The sequence below is a fragment of the Zingiber officinale genome, chromosome 9A (assembly GCF_018446385.1).
Source record: "Zingiber officinale cultivar Zhangliang chromosome 9A, Zo_v1.1, whole genome shotgun sequence".
Classification (NCBI taxonomy): Eukaryota; Viridiplantae; Streptophyta; class Magnoliopsida; order Zingiberales; family Zingiberaceae; genus Zingiber; species Zingiber officinale.
This window is the reverse complement of record NC_056002.1, coordinates 88,263,582-88,283,091: the sequence shown is the minus strand read 5'-3', so window position 1 is coordinate 88,283,091 and position 19,510 is coordinate 88,263,582. Positions and strand designations below refer to the sequence as shown.

General features: G+C 35.0%; 1 protein-coding gene across 1 annotated transcript; it reads right to left on the bottom strand.

Annotated features, from left to right (window-relative positions):
* Nucleotides 1-6,893: 6,893 nt before the first annotated feature.
* LOC122020969 lies at nt 6,894-8,204 on the bottom strand. Its single transcript, XM_042579034.1, has 3 exons — nt 7,912-8,204; nt 7,442-7,838; nt 6,894-7,373 (listed from the first exon to the last, which is right to left on the bottom strand). Exons 1-3 carry the CDS (start codon nt 8,081-8,083, stop codon nt 7,007-7,009), a joined length of 936 nt encoding a protein of 311 aa, XP_042434968.1. The 5' UTR covers nt 8,084-8,204; the 3' UTR covers nt 6,894-7,006.
* Nucleotides 8,205-19,510: the final 11,306 nt, after the last annotated feature.

The window sequence follows — 19,510 nt, the reverse complement described above, 5'->3', positions numbered from 1 at the left end:
TAGATGTGATGGTTTGGTTAGTTGTTGATGATGATAGGGTGTGATGTGGATTGGAGGAATTATTGTGGTTAGATTAATCGAGGTGGACGAACTATTTAGATTTCATTCCTGAGGTTAGTAGATGATACATAGATTAAATCATGGGATGTTGGAGTTTGTGATTTAATTGATGGTTGTGGATTATGTTTGGTTTAGAAGGAGTTGGATTAAGGATGGATTTAATATCGTATTGGATTTGGATCACTAGGTGGAGTTAAACATGATCATTATTGGTATGTGTTGGATTGATTGAGGATTGTTTGGAGGACTAATCAGAGATCAGATTTGATTGGAGTGATCCTATTGGGTTAGAGATTTTATTTAGCTATCTAATTCATATGAATTTAGCTAAATAAAATATAAATATATTGATTTCTACAGGACTTGGATTCGGGACGGGCGTCTCGACGCGGGATTACTTGGCATGATCTATATTTAAGGCGGGTATTTCTTCCTTGGCCTCTATGTAGATTTTCTTGTACTTAGTGCATGGATATTATTGGATGAATTAGGCTGCTTTATCTTATATCATGATCGGTTGCTGTTTTTCCTGCATGATACTTATGCTTGACCCTTGTGATGATCTATTTTAATTCATATACAGTCTCCACTCTTGATATCTACTCTGTTGTGATTACACGTGTAGAGTATGACTTGTAGGGATTGTCGGGTTGTTGGTATTCCCATGCTGATTGGGTATATGATGTGGACTGTATATAGATGGGTATGTGTTATAGGAGTCATCTAGTTGACCGTGCATTTACATGTGGTGTGTACATGCGTATTTGTCATGTACTTTTGGAGGAGTTATGTTGATTGTATGTTTAGAGTATATACACATGTCTGTTGTATTGTTATTGGAGGATACATGTTGATTGTACTTATCTTTTGTGTACATGTGTCTGGTGGGATTATTGGAGATTTTTGGTTGATTATACATGTGTAGTGTGTACATATGTTTGGTGGGATACGTGGAGGTATCATGTCGATTATACTCACGTTGGAGGTATTTATGAGGTTTGGGGTTGTTGCATGGATGATGATTATATATATATATCATGTTCATCATTCATTGCATCTGATGGCCATTGTCTCCCTTGTGGTGAGAGAGTCGTCAGTTGGTTTGGTTTAGCGTCGCACACTCGGCCACTCATGGGTAGTGGCAGCTGGAGTAGTTGCCGCTCATCCTGTCGTGCCACCCGGTCACGAGGTTTAGTGAGATCCGGCGTTGTGAGCAGTCAGGGACCCTGATGCTATTTAGCTAGATAGCTATTAGCGGACTGTCCGCCTCGACCACTATATAGTGGGCTGGAGGGTAGTACAGTCGTCACAGACCCAAGCCTCTCGGCCATACAGGGGTCGTGGTGTCTAGAGAGGTGGCGGGGGTGACCATGGAGCATGCATACGCAGTTATTATTCTTGCATTTGATGCGCGGTGCATCTGCATTTGCATACATGCCTAGTAGTTACTAGTTGCATGTGATTGTCGTTGTTGCACTTGTTTGAGATATGATTGTTGCACTTGGTTGCCATGCTGCATACATGTCATTTATTTTACATGTATATGCAGTCGTACTTATATTGCACAGGTGTCACGGGTATATCTGTTGCAAATCCGGTGAGTTTACTGATCATTGTACCATGGGTCGATTCCAGATTGGGTTTGTATCTGTCATCATGTTAGTTGTGCTTTGTACAGTTTATGTCAGGTTATTATGTCAGGTATGTTCAGATGCATTGATTATGATAGTATGACCATGTTCATATTCCCTACTGAGACTGTATACTTGTGATCTCCATATTGTTTATAGGCCATGCACTATCTTTTCTATTACCCGCTGAGTTACCTATACTCACCACCGCATGTATACATTTATGTTTTCAGGTAGCTTGTAGATGGCTGGTGTCGCTCGGAGTATCCTGTCTGCCGGGTCCTACGTCACATCCGAAGATCGTGATTGTTTTCTTTTGTATATTCTTTTCTTATTTTTGGCATTGTATTTGTGTATAGCCATGTGGCTATCTTATGATTTTGGTGTTGTATTTATTGTATAAAGCCTAGCCGGCTAGCAGTGTGTTGTTTGTGTTGTATTGGGTTTTCCGTGTTCGTTTTTTCGCTGTGTTGGTTTTTAGTACAGCCGTGTGGGCTGTTTTATATATAACTGCGTGGTTGTAATTGTTTCATTCCAGCCGTGTGGGCTGTTATTATAACTGCGTGGTTGTGTATATGAATATTCCAGCCGCATGTGGTTGATGTATATTTTGTTTGTACTTATGCTTCAGATTGTCACCGGTACAGGGGAGATGTTGTCGGATTTTTGTCTGGCAGGGACTCCTTTGGGGCGTGACAGTAATCGCCTTTATAGTCCACCCAGTTACGGGTGACGTTTGACGAAACCAAAGTACATAACTCCTTATGTAGGGATCCATGGTGACTTCAGGTCCAAGGACTAGTAGTCATACTAATAGTCACATGAGAAAGTATATGACACTCATATAACGATCCATGATACTTTCTCATGGCGGGTCATTCAGTATACATTCTCCAATGCATACCCATGTGTCAACTTGATATCTCTATATCCATGACTTGTGAGATCAAGTCATCGAGTTGACCTACATGCTAGTCTTATTAACATTGTCCCTGAATGTTAATACTCGACTAGGAATGATTAAGAGTAGTGTTCCCTATATCATCTCACTATCGGTTCAACTAACCGATTGATATAGGTGAGAATCTTCTACTCAAAGACGCTATTATACTTAGTTTATTTGGCACCAATACAAGTAAGTATAATAACCAACACAAATGCCTTTATTTATATAAGAATATGATATAACAAGTCCATAATACAATCATCAAATGATTGGCTCTAGGGCTCTAACTAACAGGACCTAGTGTATACCCACCTAAGTTTGAGGGAGAGTTCATGATATGGAAGAAACACATGAAAGTATTCTTTAAAACTGATTTTGAATTATTGTTAATAATCAAATATGGTTTTATGGTTCCCAAATACCAAAAAGGAGCTAAAAAGGAGGAATACCAGTGGACCAAGAAAAAACAAGCTGACTTCATGGTGAACGAATGAGCTGAGTTCCACCTGTTGAGCGTACTTACACCCCAGGAAGTTAGTCGAATTAGAACTTACAAACCTGTAAAAGATTTTGGGGAAAAGTTCTTGGAGCTACACAAAGGAACGTCCGAAGCAAAGCTCGAGAGATGGGACCTGCTCCAGAACCAAATCAGCAACCTCCGGATGGAAGAAGTTGCTCATCTACATGGAAGAATCAAGAAGCTAATCATTGGATTAACAAACATCGGAGAAATGGTAACTAATCAGGACGCACAAAGATATGTTTTAAATGTGTTCTCGAGAACACTAGAATGGGCATTAATAGTAGATTTCTACTATATCTCCAAAGACCTCAAAGTAAGTACACTAGAAAACCTTTTTCTTCTTTCGAATTACATGAGTCTTGGTGTGTAGGACAGTCCCAAGTCGGAATCTAGCACTATAAGCCTAGAAGAGCAGACTAGATTCAGACTCATCAATTAACGAAGACGAAGCAACCTTCATGGTAAGAAAATTTACTAAGTTTGTCGCAGACCAAGAAATTTATTCTGAGAAAATAGAAAGTAAGGTACTACAATTGTTAAGAAGAAGGGCACATTAAGGATGACTGCTTGAAACTGAAGAAGGAGAATAACAAAGGGCCAAGCAAACTGAAGCATAAAAATCTGAAGGCGACGTGGGACAAGTCATCATCGGAGTCCGAACTAGAGGAGTATGTCGAACTAGCACTCATGGCAAGTCACTAAGAGGAGAGCATCAATGAAGGGGAAGCTACATCTGAAGAAAGCAGCAACGAAAGGGGAGCATCCAACTTCAAACATGATATGGTAAGTGAAGTATGTTTCTTACCCCCTAATCAATTGTAGTCTGAAATAACCTTAATGACTAGATCTTTATGTAAACTAAAATCTAAAAATAATAAATTAAAGAAAGAAAATATGGATTTAAAAAAAAATAGCTAATGCATGTCCACTAGAACTGTTTGATAAACTCAAAATGAGAATATTAAATTAAAAGAACAAATAGAATCCTTGAAAAATGACTATGTATGTTTAACTCCGAAAGATGTACGAAATTTAAATTTTAGAAATTAAAAATGACTAAACTGGTATATTAGGAACCATAGGAGTCAAATTAGAAAAATCACTAAAAATTATGTTTCATCAAAATTTTTTATTAATCCAGTAAGAAATAATTTATATTGGATTCCCAAATCATGTTTAGTATAATTTAAAGTTAATCTTATGCATACTTTAAATTTCAATATATTTTATCTTTAACAGTATTTGAACAAATTATTTCAATGTCTATTGTTCATATTTTAAGTTAGAAATTTTTTCTATGATCTTTGCTAACAAAATTTTTTTAAAATTTTCATTTCCATTAAAATATTTTTTATGATTTTTTTTACAAAAATGGTATTTTGAAAATTAAAAATACACTTTAGATTGACTTTTTTTAAAATTTTATATTTTGTGATAAAATTAATGTTTTCTATCATAATAAAAATTTTTGACATTTTTTTTAGATTTTATCTGAATTATTACGAATTATTTTTAAAAAGTCAATTTTTAATATTAAAAATTTAAGTAAATAGATATTTGAGAACTTTAATTTTTCTAGTATTCTTCAATCTATTTTTCATATACAGAAATTTTAGTAGAATTTTTAGAGTTGAAATATATTTTTAAGATTTATCTTCGTAATATTGGTTATTTTAATAAAATAAATTATTTCTATTAGATAAACTATTTTTTTCTCGGTCAAAATTTTTATACTAATAAAAAATATTCTGTTTAAGTTTGACAAAAAAATTTAGGATTTTTTTGAAATAGATGATTAATTTATAAATTATTTTTGTCAAAATAAAAGATTAATTAGTAAAAATAAAATATTTTTGAAAATTATTTCTGAAAAATATTAACTTAATGATAATTGTTGTTATGTACCCCTCAAAAAATATTTTAATTTTTTCTAATAATTTATTTTATTTTTCTCCTTTTTTTTGATGTGATCAAAGGGGGAGAAATAGGTACAAGTAAAGGAGGAGTAAGGATATTTTTTCTTTTTTACGACTTTTGTAATTTTATTAACTTGCATAATTCATTGCATTGTAATATTTTATTCTATTTACAACTTCTTTATCTCTTTACATAATTATTACTTTTTGTTTAACCTTAACTTTAACTTGGGTTGATGCACATCAAAAAGGGAGAAATTGTAAGTACCTCGTGATAATTTTGATATAATCGACCAAGTTAAGTTAGATCCTATGCATTTGATCCTTGTGTCTAAGTGTGTAAGAGCTTAGGAACACAAGAAGTCGAGCAGAAGATGCAACTAGCGAGAATGATGGTACGGAAAAGGAGTAAACGAGCTCGATGCATTCGAAGGACAAGATGCTACGGAAGAGTACCCTGGTGGATGAGAAAGACATGCACGACATTGAAGGAATGAGAAGTCAGGGAGGAAGCCTGTTCGAGGAGAAGGTCGGAGTTGAGTTCAAGTTAGCTCAACTCTGATTAGACGGAGAATCACCCACATGAAGACAACGGCTACTATGGAGCTGATCTGCCTCTTGGAAGGCACCATTCCATGGCTTGAAAGGAACCTTCGATGAGTAATGCGAAGGTGCATTCCAGCCCATGGAAGGCGTTTTCTATAGTCGTTACCCGAGCATAAAGTTTTATCCTCAAGAGATAAAACTTATCCGATAGAAGGCGCCTTGAATCTCTTTGAAGGCGCCTTCAAGCTGTGGATAACATTTTCCAAGAGTTATAAAAGACCCATAGAGTTAGGAAATATTGAACAACTCTTGTATTCATTTCCTTGCACATTTTTGAGAGGTCAACGAGTGTAACAAGCATTTTTGCCTGTACGAAGGAAATCTTTTTAGTACTTTTTTTCCTTGGATTAATAATCATCTAAGTTGTAACTAAGTAATTTCTTAGTCTTTTTTATTTGGTTAATTGTTTAATTTTCTTTTTATAAGTGTGTTATTAATATGAGTTGAAAGATCGAGAAGAGTTTAGTTTTATTTCGTATAGATAATTCACCCCCTCTTGCTGGTCCCACTACACTAACAATTCACTTAAATATCATTCGAATAAACTTGGAAAAATAAGAAGATGCAGATCCACGGAAAATACTAGGGGATAAAAACATTGAAGACCTCAAAGCAAAGAGAAATATATATAACCAATCATCTGTTTCAGACGATATATATCTTCCCTTTAGCTAGTGGTCTTTGTCTCACAGGAATTCTGAATTGATAGTATCGTTCAGAAAACCAAATAGAAATCATGATCATTTATAATTCATAAGACATTTAATTAAGCAAACAAAGAACAGACTGCAAAATACACAATTTGACTGTGTCTGTCTTGATAAAATATACAAATTGAGACAACTGAAGCATAATCAACTGTCTTGGTGCAAATACAATCAGTTACGTTTGACTGTTTGCAATCTGCATGATCTATACTAAAAAATTTACGCATGTTAGTATATGATTCGGGATTTTAAATTATATTATAAGGGATTTAATTACATCCATCACAGTTTGGGAATGAAACATAGGAGGAAAGCAACCACAATCGGTATGAGTTATTCTAACCGCAAGATTTGACTTGAGCTCTTGGAGTAGATCATGCATGTGGTGATTATCTTCATCGAGCTTCTCCTGCTTAGAAGTTAGAACTTGTCCTAGCCCCAAGCTTTACAGTGTGACATCTATCTGTCTAAGAGCTGCTCTTCTAACCTCCAGGGCACACTCAGTAAAGAGATATTCATATCAATTTGATTGAAGAACTCAGCAAAGAAAATTATCACGTTACATTAGACATATCAATGAATGGCAAACCAAAAGAAGAGGGCCCTAATACAACATTTCAGGTGGGGCACGGGGTGAAGTTACAGGCGACGATGGAGTCGCCACCAAAAGCGCCGGAGTTAGCCCTTCGAAACCGCAGCGCCGCCAGGACTACCTCTTGCTGTGAACCGAGTAGCGCTCTATTCATGAGGTCGATCACGCTCAGCGTGGGGTAATAAAAACTTAGGCTGTTGTAGGAGTTGAGGAGGGAGGTCGTTCCTTCACGGAGCAGAGTTCTGTAGACGTCTCTACGTCCCTGCAGCGCTTCCCACAGCGTCGTCTCCGCCCCGTACCGCCCGGCGGCTACTGGGCCGAACGCGATGGCCACCCGTGTGTCGGGGCTCACCATCCTCCAATAGCATTTGTACTCCACCATCGTCCATTTACTGCACAAGTATACAACCATCTCAAGGAGAGAAAGACTGATACGAGTAAACAGAGAGCATGAGCGTACTAGTAAGGGCAAGCGGATGCCTCGAAGAATGTTATCGCTGGCGGAGGAGGAGAAGGAAGCAATGGCGTTGGCACCCATCTAATAGGTGGTGGCGGAGGCTGTACTGGCCACAGCGTCGCCGCCCTAGGACAAGCCTCGGTGGGCTTCGCTGGCTCGGATAGTAGAGGCTCAACCGCGTACATGGCCATGCCAAACATTCGGAAAAGAAGCGTCAGTCCACGCGCCGGCCCAGCCGCCGCACCACATACGGCTGGAGCACCAACCACCCTCGCGTAGCACCCGCCCAGGTCGGGGCTTCCATCTAAGTACACCGAATAGCTACCAAACCAATTGGTCTCCTCCTTGTACACCGTCGCCGCCCCATCGCTGCCCCCGCACGTCACCGCCACCGTGGCACCTACATTGCCACGATAAAGATCACAATAACATACATATATTATCATGCATTGCATTAATTAATAAAGGGCCACCGGAGAGAGGGTAGTCGAAGAAGCTTCGCTCGCCGTCCTTGCACTGATCACAGTAGACGGTGCCGGTGACCAACGTAGTGGCGCTTGCCGATCTCAAGAAATCTTGCTCTGTGACGAACAAGATGATGCAGGCTAGGAACAGAGACATGAAGGCATCCTTTAGGCGTTCCATATCGCTACAATACTAGTATTGAGAAACTGAGCAGCAAGCTAGGGCTCAATCTGTATAATAACAGAGGAACGAATGGAAGCAAGGAAAGTGCACTGAAGCAACGAAGAATGAAATATGTAGAAGAGTAAATGAGGTTTCCTACCTCCCAAACCAATCAACTGCTCCAATTTATTACCAATGGGAACCAGGAAGAATGGTGTTCAATCAATGAACTTACAGATGGCATTAAATGTGGCATTTGAAAAAAGATGCCGCCGAAGGCTGAAGCTGTGAAATAATGGCGGTGGGCAGTTGGGAGAGCATTTAGATATAATGGAGCTTGGAGCTTCGTGCAATTGATCTAGTCTCTCCATCTTATTCTTTCGTCACCACACAACCACATCTCTTGCTCACGAGCTTAAATTTGAGTTTAGAGGGAAAAGGAATATCTCCAAAGTCCAAGCTTGTGGACTATTAAAAGATGCCACGACAGGAGTGAAAACATTTGTAATACTAAAAAAACTTGGATATTCCAGGTTCATCCATGTCTGCAGAATAAACAGAGACTGCCAGGTTACAAGATTCATATTAATCACGCATGAAGTTAATCCTGAAACCACAGCTATTACATGTCGAATTCGAGGACAAGAAGGTTGTAATAGCATAAACTTACAAATCTTTCTTTGGCTCAATCTGAGTAATCAACATCACATGAATGACTATTCGCCACCATTCAAGAAAACTAAAATTAACACATTATAGTAGAGATGCCTTTACGCAATATAGTAGAACAGAAGTAGTGAAGTCTGATCTCAGTCGTGTATTTTCAAATCTTTTATGCTTTAATAGGATCTGAGAAATACTAACCACCAGCAAGTTTTGATCATAATAACAATGGTTTATCTAGAGATTAAGGTATCAAACTCTCAATCCTATCCATAGCAACAAGGTAGTAAGAGTCCAACTACTAAAGCTTATCAATTTTTAAGATCATTCTTCAGATAATGTCAAGATACCAAATGAGGAAGGAGTAAGTTATTTGATTGTGCAGTTTGCTAAAACTATAGCCCATGGAGCACATTCTGATTGTGAAGAATAAACAAGAATTGATAAGACAACATCACTACTATCAAGGTAAATAGAAGTATATAGAGAAAAGTAATCAAAAAGGTCAACAGTTCCAATCAAATTGATAGGGAAACAATTAGTATTTCAAGTTGAAGTTTAAATCTTCGTCTTATCACACCAGGATACACATTTGAGAGATGACACTTTCATGAGGATATGAAATTCAAGTATTTCATGGTGCCTTGACTCTGTTACACCACAAAAACAACTAAAAGTGTTAAGGGAACCAAGAAAACCAATATATGTTTGATTTGAAATTAGATTATTAGTACAGAACAAAGAATTACTGTCAATGAGAATTTCCTTAGAAGTTGTTTACCTACAAATGAAGAAAAAACAAATAATTGGATTTTCTTGGACAATTTAGGTTGTGAATAATAGCTTAACTGAAAAAGTGAGAAAGAAGGCAACACAATGAATTAAAAATTTAACTACTAAACCTCAAAATCAAAGAGGTGCTTAACAGTTGTGAATATTCTAAACTGAAAAATGTAAGGAAATAAGCACAATTAAAGTAGAGGTTCGCTAAAAACTACAATTGGCGGGCCTCTTTGTATGTGTTATTTTGAAAGAGGACTTAACGATTACTTGCTTGCCGGAACTAGAAGTTATAATTGTCGTAGATATGGATCCTATAAAAACCTCATTCAAGGAATGGTACCCGGCCATTTCTCAAGAACACTAGCTAAAAGGCCCTAGATACTAACACTTGGATTTGGAACCTAATGCTCACAATTTCAATAGTCATACCAATATTTTGGAGGAGATTTCTCAAAAAGTATTTAGGTCTCATTTCTGTCAAAAAAGTTACTTACATAACCACCCATTTTGAGCATAATTTTCTTGTAGACGCGACTTGGAAGATCAGTAGCTTCTAGGATGTTATTGAAGAAAAACAAGGTATCAAGATGATGCAAATAATAATGCGTCAATAGAAAAACACCATGAAATCAAACAATGAAAAATATAAGAACTGTACTATCTAAACAATGTAGAAAAGAAGCATGTAGTATAAATGCATCAAAAGATCAGAAAGAGAAATTACAATATCAGAATTTCCAATATTCCAGAGATGGAACATGGGGAGGAAAGTCATTTCCAAAACTACAAACAATCAGATGAAATTATAAATCAAAAGCTACAAGTCAATCTTCGTCTTTGCAGCAAATATTTTCAATCCACACTCCAAGTATCCTCTTGGAACCCCAATAACTGCAAGAAGACACAAATTTTAGCAAATATTCTAAAGACACAATGAAGGAATGAAGGTTAAATATCACATGTGAAATGAATCACAAGGGAGCATGACTGTAGATCAGAAAGAACCATTGTTGTTTTTCCTGTTCTTGTCAACTTTACTCATTTCTCTAACCCTCAGTTCTGTTTATTATAACAAAAGGAGCTCCTAGTATGACCAAATCATTATAAGATCGAGAACTTTTGATCTCACAATAAAAAGTAGCATCTATTGAGAATAAACAGTTGCACTAATTCAGCATATATTATCTGGATCCACACTGTACAAATTCAGTGATTGAGAGCAAACTATCGCCAATAGGTCTATGAGTATTGTCAACCATGTTCGGTATTGATCATCCTCAACATATATAGCTCATTTATTTGCTCAATAAGACCAAAACAGTGGGTTATGAGGTGTTACTTGAGCAAGAATACTGTTGTGAAGGTAGTCATATGTTCAAAGATAAGATATAATAGCGAATAGAATCACAAGGAATAATTTGTTCACACAAGATATTTTCTCAAATTGAAACTTGAAACTGAATTAGACAGATTTTGAAGGTAATGTTTGGGCAAGAAAATCAAATATCTTAACAAAGTTGTGTTATAAGTTTTAAAATACTAAACTTTTAGGCTATATCACAAAAAAAAAAAAAAGATGGTGCACCAACATTAACAAAGATACAGATCTAATAAAATGTTACAAGCAAATGTTCCATCAAATATGCTGGGCATAAAACTGGAACTTCCTTTTTAGGGTTTCATCACGACCACATTCTTTCCCATCTCTTCTATTTGAATTTTTCATCATGCCTTGCAATAGAAAGATCATGCAAGACTAATAAAGTCGCCAACAATTAATGACAACAATTACAAAATATTTTCTCATTGGTGTTCAAGTGCTTCCACTTTGCTTTGTGGTTTTTCTTGGATACACATTTCATCTCATCTAGGAGAAGCTTGAATTTCAAGAAAAGTGCGAATTGTCATATCAATACACAAATGTATCTCCCTGAGAATTTCATTGCAAGCACAAACCTCACTTAAAATTTGAAATTTGTTCTTCATGGGTTGTTAAAGCAAGCAAGATCATGTCAATGTCCTAAAACAAGCACCACCGTTAAGCAAATACTGTTGGATATAATTATCCCTATTAGGTGGGCTTATTTGAAAGTTTCATATGTGAATACGATTTGAACCCTTTAAAGTAATCTAACTTAGGCTTATTGGGTTCAGTTGTTGGATGTAGAACTTGTATGTGTAGAACTTTTAGTCCCGCATCTATCATCATCTATATGTTGATAATAGATGTTCAGTATATATATGGACTTTTAGTCACGCATCTATTATTATATATGGGTTGATAATAAATATCTACTATATATATGATTAGTTCCCAAGGGCTTAGGGGAGAATCTTGACAGAGCTTTTAGTTCCCCATTGACCTAAAGCTTTTCAGCGCTGTCACCCCTAAGCCCCTTGGAAGACCTTCCTTTTATTTTCGCTGCATCTTCTTCCATAGGATTATTTCTGGACGACGCTAAAGACAAGGATGACTCTTCAATCAGGTTTCTTGTCATATTTGTTTATGTATTTATTTTTCTTATGTCATGTCTTTGATGAAACGAAGATCCATGCTCACATGTTCTTGTTTTTCCTATTCGAATTCTTATTTTGATAGTCTAGAATTCATGCAGCTTAGGTTTTACAAGAACCATCAATTGGTATCAGAGCCAAATTCTCTCTTTCATCGATTTCATGGTTTAAAGTTTAAGTTTTTTCGTCAATTTATTGTTTATATGCTAGATTAAATTTTCCTAGTATAATACAATTATTTGATCGTCGAAATCTTTTGTATAGAAAATCTAGGAAAGACTTGATCTTTCATGTAGCAATGGTTTAATAGATTGGATTGGTCGACCAATAGATTACCAAGCCTAAAACATCGAACATAATTGATAGAAATTGATTAAGAATTTATCTTAAATGATTTTCTGCCTTAAACTCGCGACTATGTCAATTTTAATCGATTAAGTTTAATTTTTAATCGATTAAGATTATTTTGTATTCGATTATTTTTATGAATCGATTAAAAAAAATTGTGAAACAGTTTGCTATGATTCCAACATGAACTGTGAAAGAAAGAAAAAAAAATTAAGGTTTTTTTCCTGTCCTTACACTTTCACATTCAACCAGCATTATTATTTTTTATTTAAAAAAAACAAAATACATTAAATAATTATTTAATGCAACGATTAAAACATTAAATAGTATTAAATAATACTATTTAATTATTGAATTTAAAGAAAGTTCTAGCTTCTTAAGAAAGAATTCTATATATAATCACGTAGTCGCATATAGTAGACTTTCGAATCGATTGGGATAATCTATTGGATCATACCAATCGACTATCATAAAGTATCAATCGATTAATAAGCCTAATTTTATATTGTTAAGGCTGATTAAGTAATTTCTATTCGAATTAAGTTCCTAGTATTTTCTTGGGTCTATGTACACAACGTGCTACTAAGTTGAATTAATGTGTTGGCCCAAAGGAAGGCACCTTAGGTAGGTTTAGTACATTTTGTGTTGGTAGATGTATATCCTTGCTAAAAGTAATCGACCCAAAGGAAGGTTACTTTTATGCCAGATATATGCATAAGGTAGCTTACAACTATGGAACAAAATATTATTTTGTTCAAATCATGCACAAAATATGTCGGCCCAAAGGAAGGCATATTATATGGTCGATTAAGGTTGTTGTGAGTTATGGACCAAAATATAACTCATATAAAGTATCATATTATGCACACAATGGGTCGGCCCAAAGGAAGACACATTGTCTGACCAATTAAAGTTTGAGTTATATTAGAGAGTATCGCTAACAAATAATATGTCAGCCTAAAGGAAGGCACATTATGTTCTTGGTATCTCATAAAGAGTCCATTTATATGCATTTAAAATTTTATTTTATTTACATAATTTTATATTACTTATATGTTCTTGGCTTTAGTAAAATCGTGAGCTTAAATAAATTTCTCTCTTTAATTTTAGTGCAATATGTAATTCCCAACATTAATAATATCTCAACATTAATTGGTTTGAATTTTGCTGCATGGAAAGAATACGTGATTGTAGTCTTATGCTACATGGACCTAGACTATGTATTAAGAAATGATCACCCCACACCTCTAACAAGTGCTAGCACTATAGAGCAAAGGGTTGAATTTAATTGTGGGAGAGATCAAATAGCATGAGTCTAAGTATCATGAGGCTATCCCAATGAACACCAATTAAAGAGTCAATAACTGAGGGAGAAGATGCTAGGAGTTTTCTAAACCAATTGGCAGACTGATTCACCTCAAATAAAAAGGTCAAGACTACTACACTTCTTATGAAGTTGGTAACCATGCGGTATACAAGAAAAGGAAACATAAGGGAGAGACTGAGGCGTGAAACACCTGAAAGTGCTCACCTAGCATCTAGATCTCAAGGTTCAGGCAAGAAGAGAAAAAGGAAAGCGGACTACAGATTCTAAGAGTCTTCAAAATTTTATTAGTTCGGAAGTTAATTTATCTATTGTACTCACTGGCACTTGGTGGATAGATACCAGTGCTACTACTCACATAAGTGTCACTATGCAGGGTTGTCTCAGGAGTTGGCTTCCACTTGATGGTGAAAGATACATTTATACAGGAAATGGAAAGAAGGCTAAAGTCGAGTCGATTGATGTTTTTAGGCTTTGTTTAAGAACCAATGCCTTTCTGGATTTAGAAAATACATTTATTGTACTGTCTTTTTGACGAAATTTAATTTCAATTTCTTATTTAGACAAATCATATTATTCTTGTTCATTTAGAAATGGAATTTTAAGTATTTTCTTTAATTCAGTGTTGGTTGGCAATGATTCCTTGGTTGATAAGCTTTATAAATTGAACACCTTTAGTCCTACAGTTGACAACATAATAATGCATAGTATAGGTATGAAACGTAAATTAGCTGACGAGAATTCTTCCATGTTGCGACATAGACATTTAGGACATATATCCAAACAACAGCTAGAAAGGTTAATGTCACATGGAATTCTCGATTCCCTTAACATGTCAGACTTTGATGTTTGCATATAGTGTATCAAGGGGAAGACTATTAACAAAAGGAATAAGGGGGCTAGCCATTGTAGTGATGTTTTGGAGCTAATACATACAAATATTTGTGGATCATTCCCTAAGGCATCTTGGAATGGACACATATTTTATTGGCTTCATAGATGACTATTTCAGATTTGACTATCTGTACCTTATTCATGAGAAATTACAATATTTGGATATATTCAAAATTTTTAAAGCCGGAGTTGAACTTCAACTAGGTAAGAAAATTAAAGCTGTCTGATCCGACCATGGAGGTGAATATTACAATCGATATGATGAATTAGGTGAACAAGGTCTGGACCTTTTGCAAATTACCTTGCTGTTGAGCGTCGCAATCAAACCCTAAAAGACATGGTAAGAAGTATGATGACTTTGACTTCTCTACCAAAATCCTTGTGGGGTGAAGCACTCAAGACTGCAGTTTACATACTCAATAGAGTACCTAGTAAGACAGTAACTAAAATCCCATTTAAGATGTGGATGGGTAAGAAGCCTAGCATTAGGCACTTATATGTCTGGGGTTGTCCAGCTGAAGCTAGGCCTTACAAGCCTAAGGAAAGGAAACTAGACTCAAGAATGGTTAGCTGTAATTTTGTAGGATACTCTGAGAAGTCAAGAGGGTTTAAATTTTATGATCCTTCTAATAGATCCTTCTTCGGAATGGGAAATGCCAAGTTCATTGAGGACAGTGGGAATAATAAAATTAGGGAAGTATCTTTTGAGGAAAGCATTGGTGATCCTCTTGTAGTTACATTATGGGTATCACACATCCAGTGAGCGTAGTGAACCAAAATATTCCCATGACATCTCCAATATAATTGGAGGAACCTACCACTGAAATTGAAGTATTACCTCATATTGATAAGCAAGTACCTCAACCACCTCAAACACAAGTGTCTTTAAGGCGATCCACAAGAGAATGGAGAACCACTAATTCTAGTGATTATATTTATCTCTAAGAGCATGATTTTAACATAGGGTTGAAGAGTGATCCTACATATTTCCAAAAAGTAAAACAATATTCTAACCTTAAAAGGTGGATTAATGCCATGCAAGAAGAGTTGAAGTCTATGGCGGATAATGACGTTTGGGAACTTGTCGAATTGCTTGAAGGAAAGAAGCCCATTAGTTGTAAATGGATATTTAAAACCAAGCGGCATTCAAAGGGCAATGTTGAAAGGTATAAGGCTCGTCTTGTTGCCAAGGGATTCACTCAGAAAGAAGACATTGCTTACAAGAAGACTTTCTCATTTGTGTCAACAGAAGACTCCCTTAGGGTAATCATAACACTTGTAGTTTTTTATAATTTGGAGCTATATCAAATGGATAAAGACTACATTCCTCAATGGAGACATAGAGGAGCATATATATATGGTGCAACTAGAGAATTTTAAGTCTAAAGACTCAAAGCACCTAGTATGTAGATTAGAGAAGTCCATTTATGGTTTAAAGCAGGCATCCCATTAGTGGTACCAGAAATTTGATCAAGTGGTTAACTCATTTGGATTTAAAGAGAACCCCGTTGATCAGTGTATATATGTCAAGTTCAGTGGGAGTAAGTTTGTTATACTTGTTTTGTATGTGGACGATATATTGCTCGTGAGCAATAATAAGGGTATGCTTCATCAAACCAAGTCATTTCTATCTGGTAATTTTGAAATGAAAGATCTTGGTGAAACATTTTTGTTTTAGGTATATAGATCTATCGTGATTATTTAAGAGGCATTCTTGGACTTTCACAATAGGTCTATATTGAAAAGATGTTTATAAGGTATGGTATGCAGAACTGTACACCTGGTGACACACCTGTGTCAAGAGGTGATAAGTTCAGGTTGTAGCAGTGTCCATGGCTTGAACTTGAAATAAAGGAGATGGAACAATTTCCATATACGTCAGCAGTGGGAAGTCTTATGTATGCACAAGTTTGTACTCGACCAGATATAGCATTTATAGTGGGGATGTTAGGAAAATATGTAAGTAACCCAGGACCATCACACTGGAAAGCGGTAAAAAGAGTGATGCAATATTTGCAAAGAACTAAAGGACATATGCTCATGTATTAGAGATCAAATCACTTAGAGGTGATTGGATATTCAAACTCTGATTTTACTGCATGCTTGGATAGCAGGAGGTCCACTTTGGGCTATATTTTCATGCTTGCTGGAGGGGCTAAATCTTGGAAGAGTGTCAAGCAGACGCTAATAGCTAGTTCTATTATGGAGGTAGAATTGATATCATGTTATGAAGCATCCATTCATGGGATTTGGCTGCGGAACTTCATCACAACATTACAGATCGTTGATGGCATTGACAATTCATTGAGGATCTACTGTGATAATAAAGCAGCAGAACTTTATACCAAGAACAACCGCAGTTCATCGAAGTCTAAACACATCGACATCAAGTTTCTAGCGGTTAAAGAAAGAGTTCAGAGTTGTCAAATTATGGTAGAGCACATCAGCACAGATTCTATGTTAGTTGATCCACTCACCAAAGACTTAGTGCCTAAGGCGTTTCATGCGCATGGTGTGGGTATGAGACTCTTTCTTATGGAAGAAGAACTCATCTAGTAGGAGTTTGTATTTATTGCTCTATGTTGATTAATAAAGACAAATATTTGTTTTAATTATTGTACGTACTTAAAGTTTAAAATATTAATGGAAATTTATATGTTTGTTTGACACTCTGACTATGATATCATTATTTACTGTTGTTATTTAGCATTTGGTGTTTGTAAATAAGATATAGATTCCTTTTGGAATAATATAGTTTAGATCATGATTTGCTATTGCAGTTTAGCATAAAATATTTTACAAATATGATCTAACCTCTTTTGAGGTCATCTTAGGACCAGTTGAAAATTGACATATACTGATCACATTTCATGTAATTTTCACTCTACACATCTACATCTTGATCTATGTTATTAATGACATTGGTATTGTGATTACTATTGGGGCTTGTTACGATCATATACATTAGCTATGACCTCTTTAGTCATATACTAAGGAAGTTAATGGACCAGATTATTTGCAGGGGTATCTTATACCCATAAAGTTTGAAATCTACTAAAGTTTTACTTGTATTCCATATACAACTCACATATAGCCCAAGTGAGAGATTGTTGGATATAATTATCCTCATTAGGTGGGCTTATTTGTAAGTTGCATATGTGAATACGATATGAACCTTTTAAAGTGATCTAACTTAGGTTTATTGGGTTCAATTGTTGGATGTAGAACTTGTATGTATAGAACCTTTAGTTCTGTATCTATTATCATCTATATGCTGATAATAGATATTCAATATATATAAGGACTTTTAGTCCCGCATCTATTATTATCTATGGGCTGATAATAGATGTCTACTATATATAGGGTTGATCCCCAAGGGCTTAAGGGAGAATCTTGATAGCGCTTTTGGTTCCCCATTGACCTAAAGCTTTTCGGCGCCGTCACCCCTAAGCTCCTTGGAAGACCTTCCTTTTCTTTCTGCTACATCTTCTTCCCCAGGGATTATTTCTGGACGACACTAAAGACAAGGATGACTCTTCAATTAGGTTCCTTGTCATATTTGTTTATGTATTTATTTTTCTTATGTCATATCTTTGATGAAACGAAGATCCATGCTCACATGTTTTTGTTTTTCCTATTCGAATTCTTATTTTGATTGTCTAGAATTCATGTGGCTTAGGTTTTACAAGAACCATGAAATACAAGTTGATGAGCAAGATCATTGTCAACATCCTAGAACCTATGTTACATGGATATGGATATCGTATCGGACATGACACGGATACGACAATATGAAAAATTTTAAAAATATAAGACACGATACGGGGTAGGATGCGGCGATTATTAAAAAAATATAAAAAATATTATATATATATATATATATATATATATATATATATATATATATATAGTATTAAAAATTAAAAATCTTAAATAGAAAACCATATTACATCAATTATAATATCCATTACAAACAAAAATTAAATATAACAAAATATAAAACACCAAATCCATCTCAAATAAGTAAAAAAAAAAATCAAACATCTATATTAGTCTCATCACCAACACTGCCTTCATCAGTAATTAATTTATTTATGAATTAGTCCTAAAAAATTTATTATTTTTTAATTTAATTCTTGCAACTTTTAATTTTTACAATTGAGCCCAAACGTATCCGAAAACATGTTTCATCTATGTCTTAGCCGTATCTGATTGATCAAACTTTTAAAAAGTCAATAACACTATTTTTACTGTATCCGACATATGTATTTGTGTGTCGTGTCCGTATCATATCTGACACTTCAAATATTTTTTTTTGAGGGTCCATGCTACACAACCTAGAGCAAGCACCACTCTTGAATTAAATACAAGTTGATGGTCCAGGCATTGTGTATTGGATATTATATTTGAAAAATAAAATAAAATTGATAAAACTATAGTTTCAACTATTGCAAAAATCGAGGTTTGCAACTGTTTGAAATTTTAATGAAACTACATAAACACGTTAAATAAAATTTCAAATTTTGTAATAAAATAAAACTTTATACATGTTAACTTATCAATTTTGTAATCTTAAATTATCCACACAATAAAAATTCTTTCATATTATTTTTTTTAAATAAAATATTTATCAATTTATACTTTACAAAAACAATCTTTTATAACTAGTTTAGAGCCATATTATGAAACTTTAGAAAAGTGAGAAAAAAATTAAGAAAACTAAGGTGGTCGAAAATCAATTTTGATTTATGCATAAAAGGCCGACAATAAAAATTATACATTTTCATATTGAAAAGTATTGGAAAAAGAAGAAAGACTTATATATTGTATTTACTAACCTTATTAAAGATCTTGTCCTAAGAGAAATAATATGAAAAATTTTAGAAAACAAAGTATTCATGAAATATATATTGAAACAA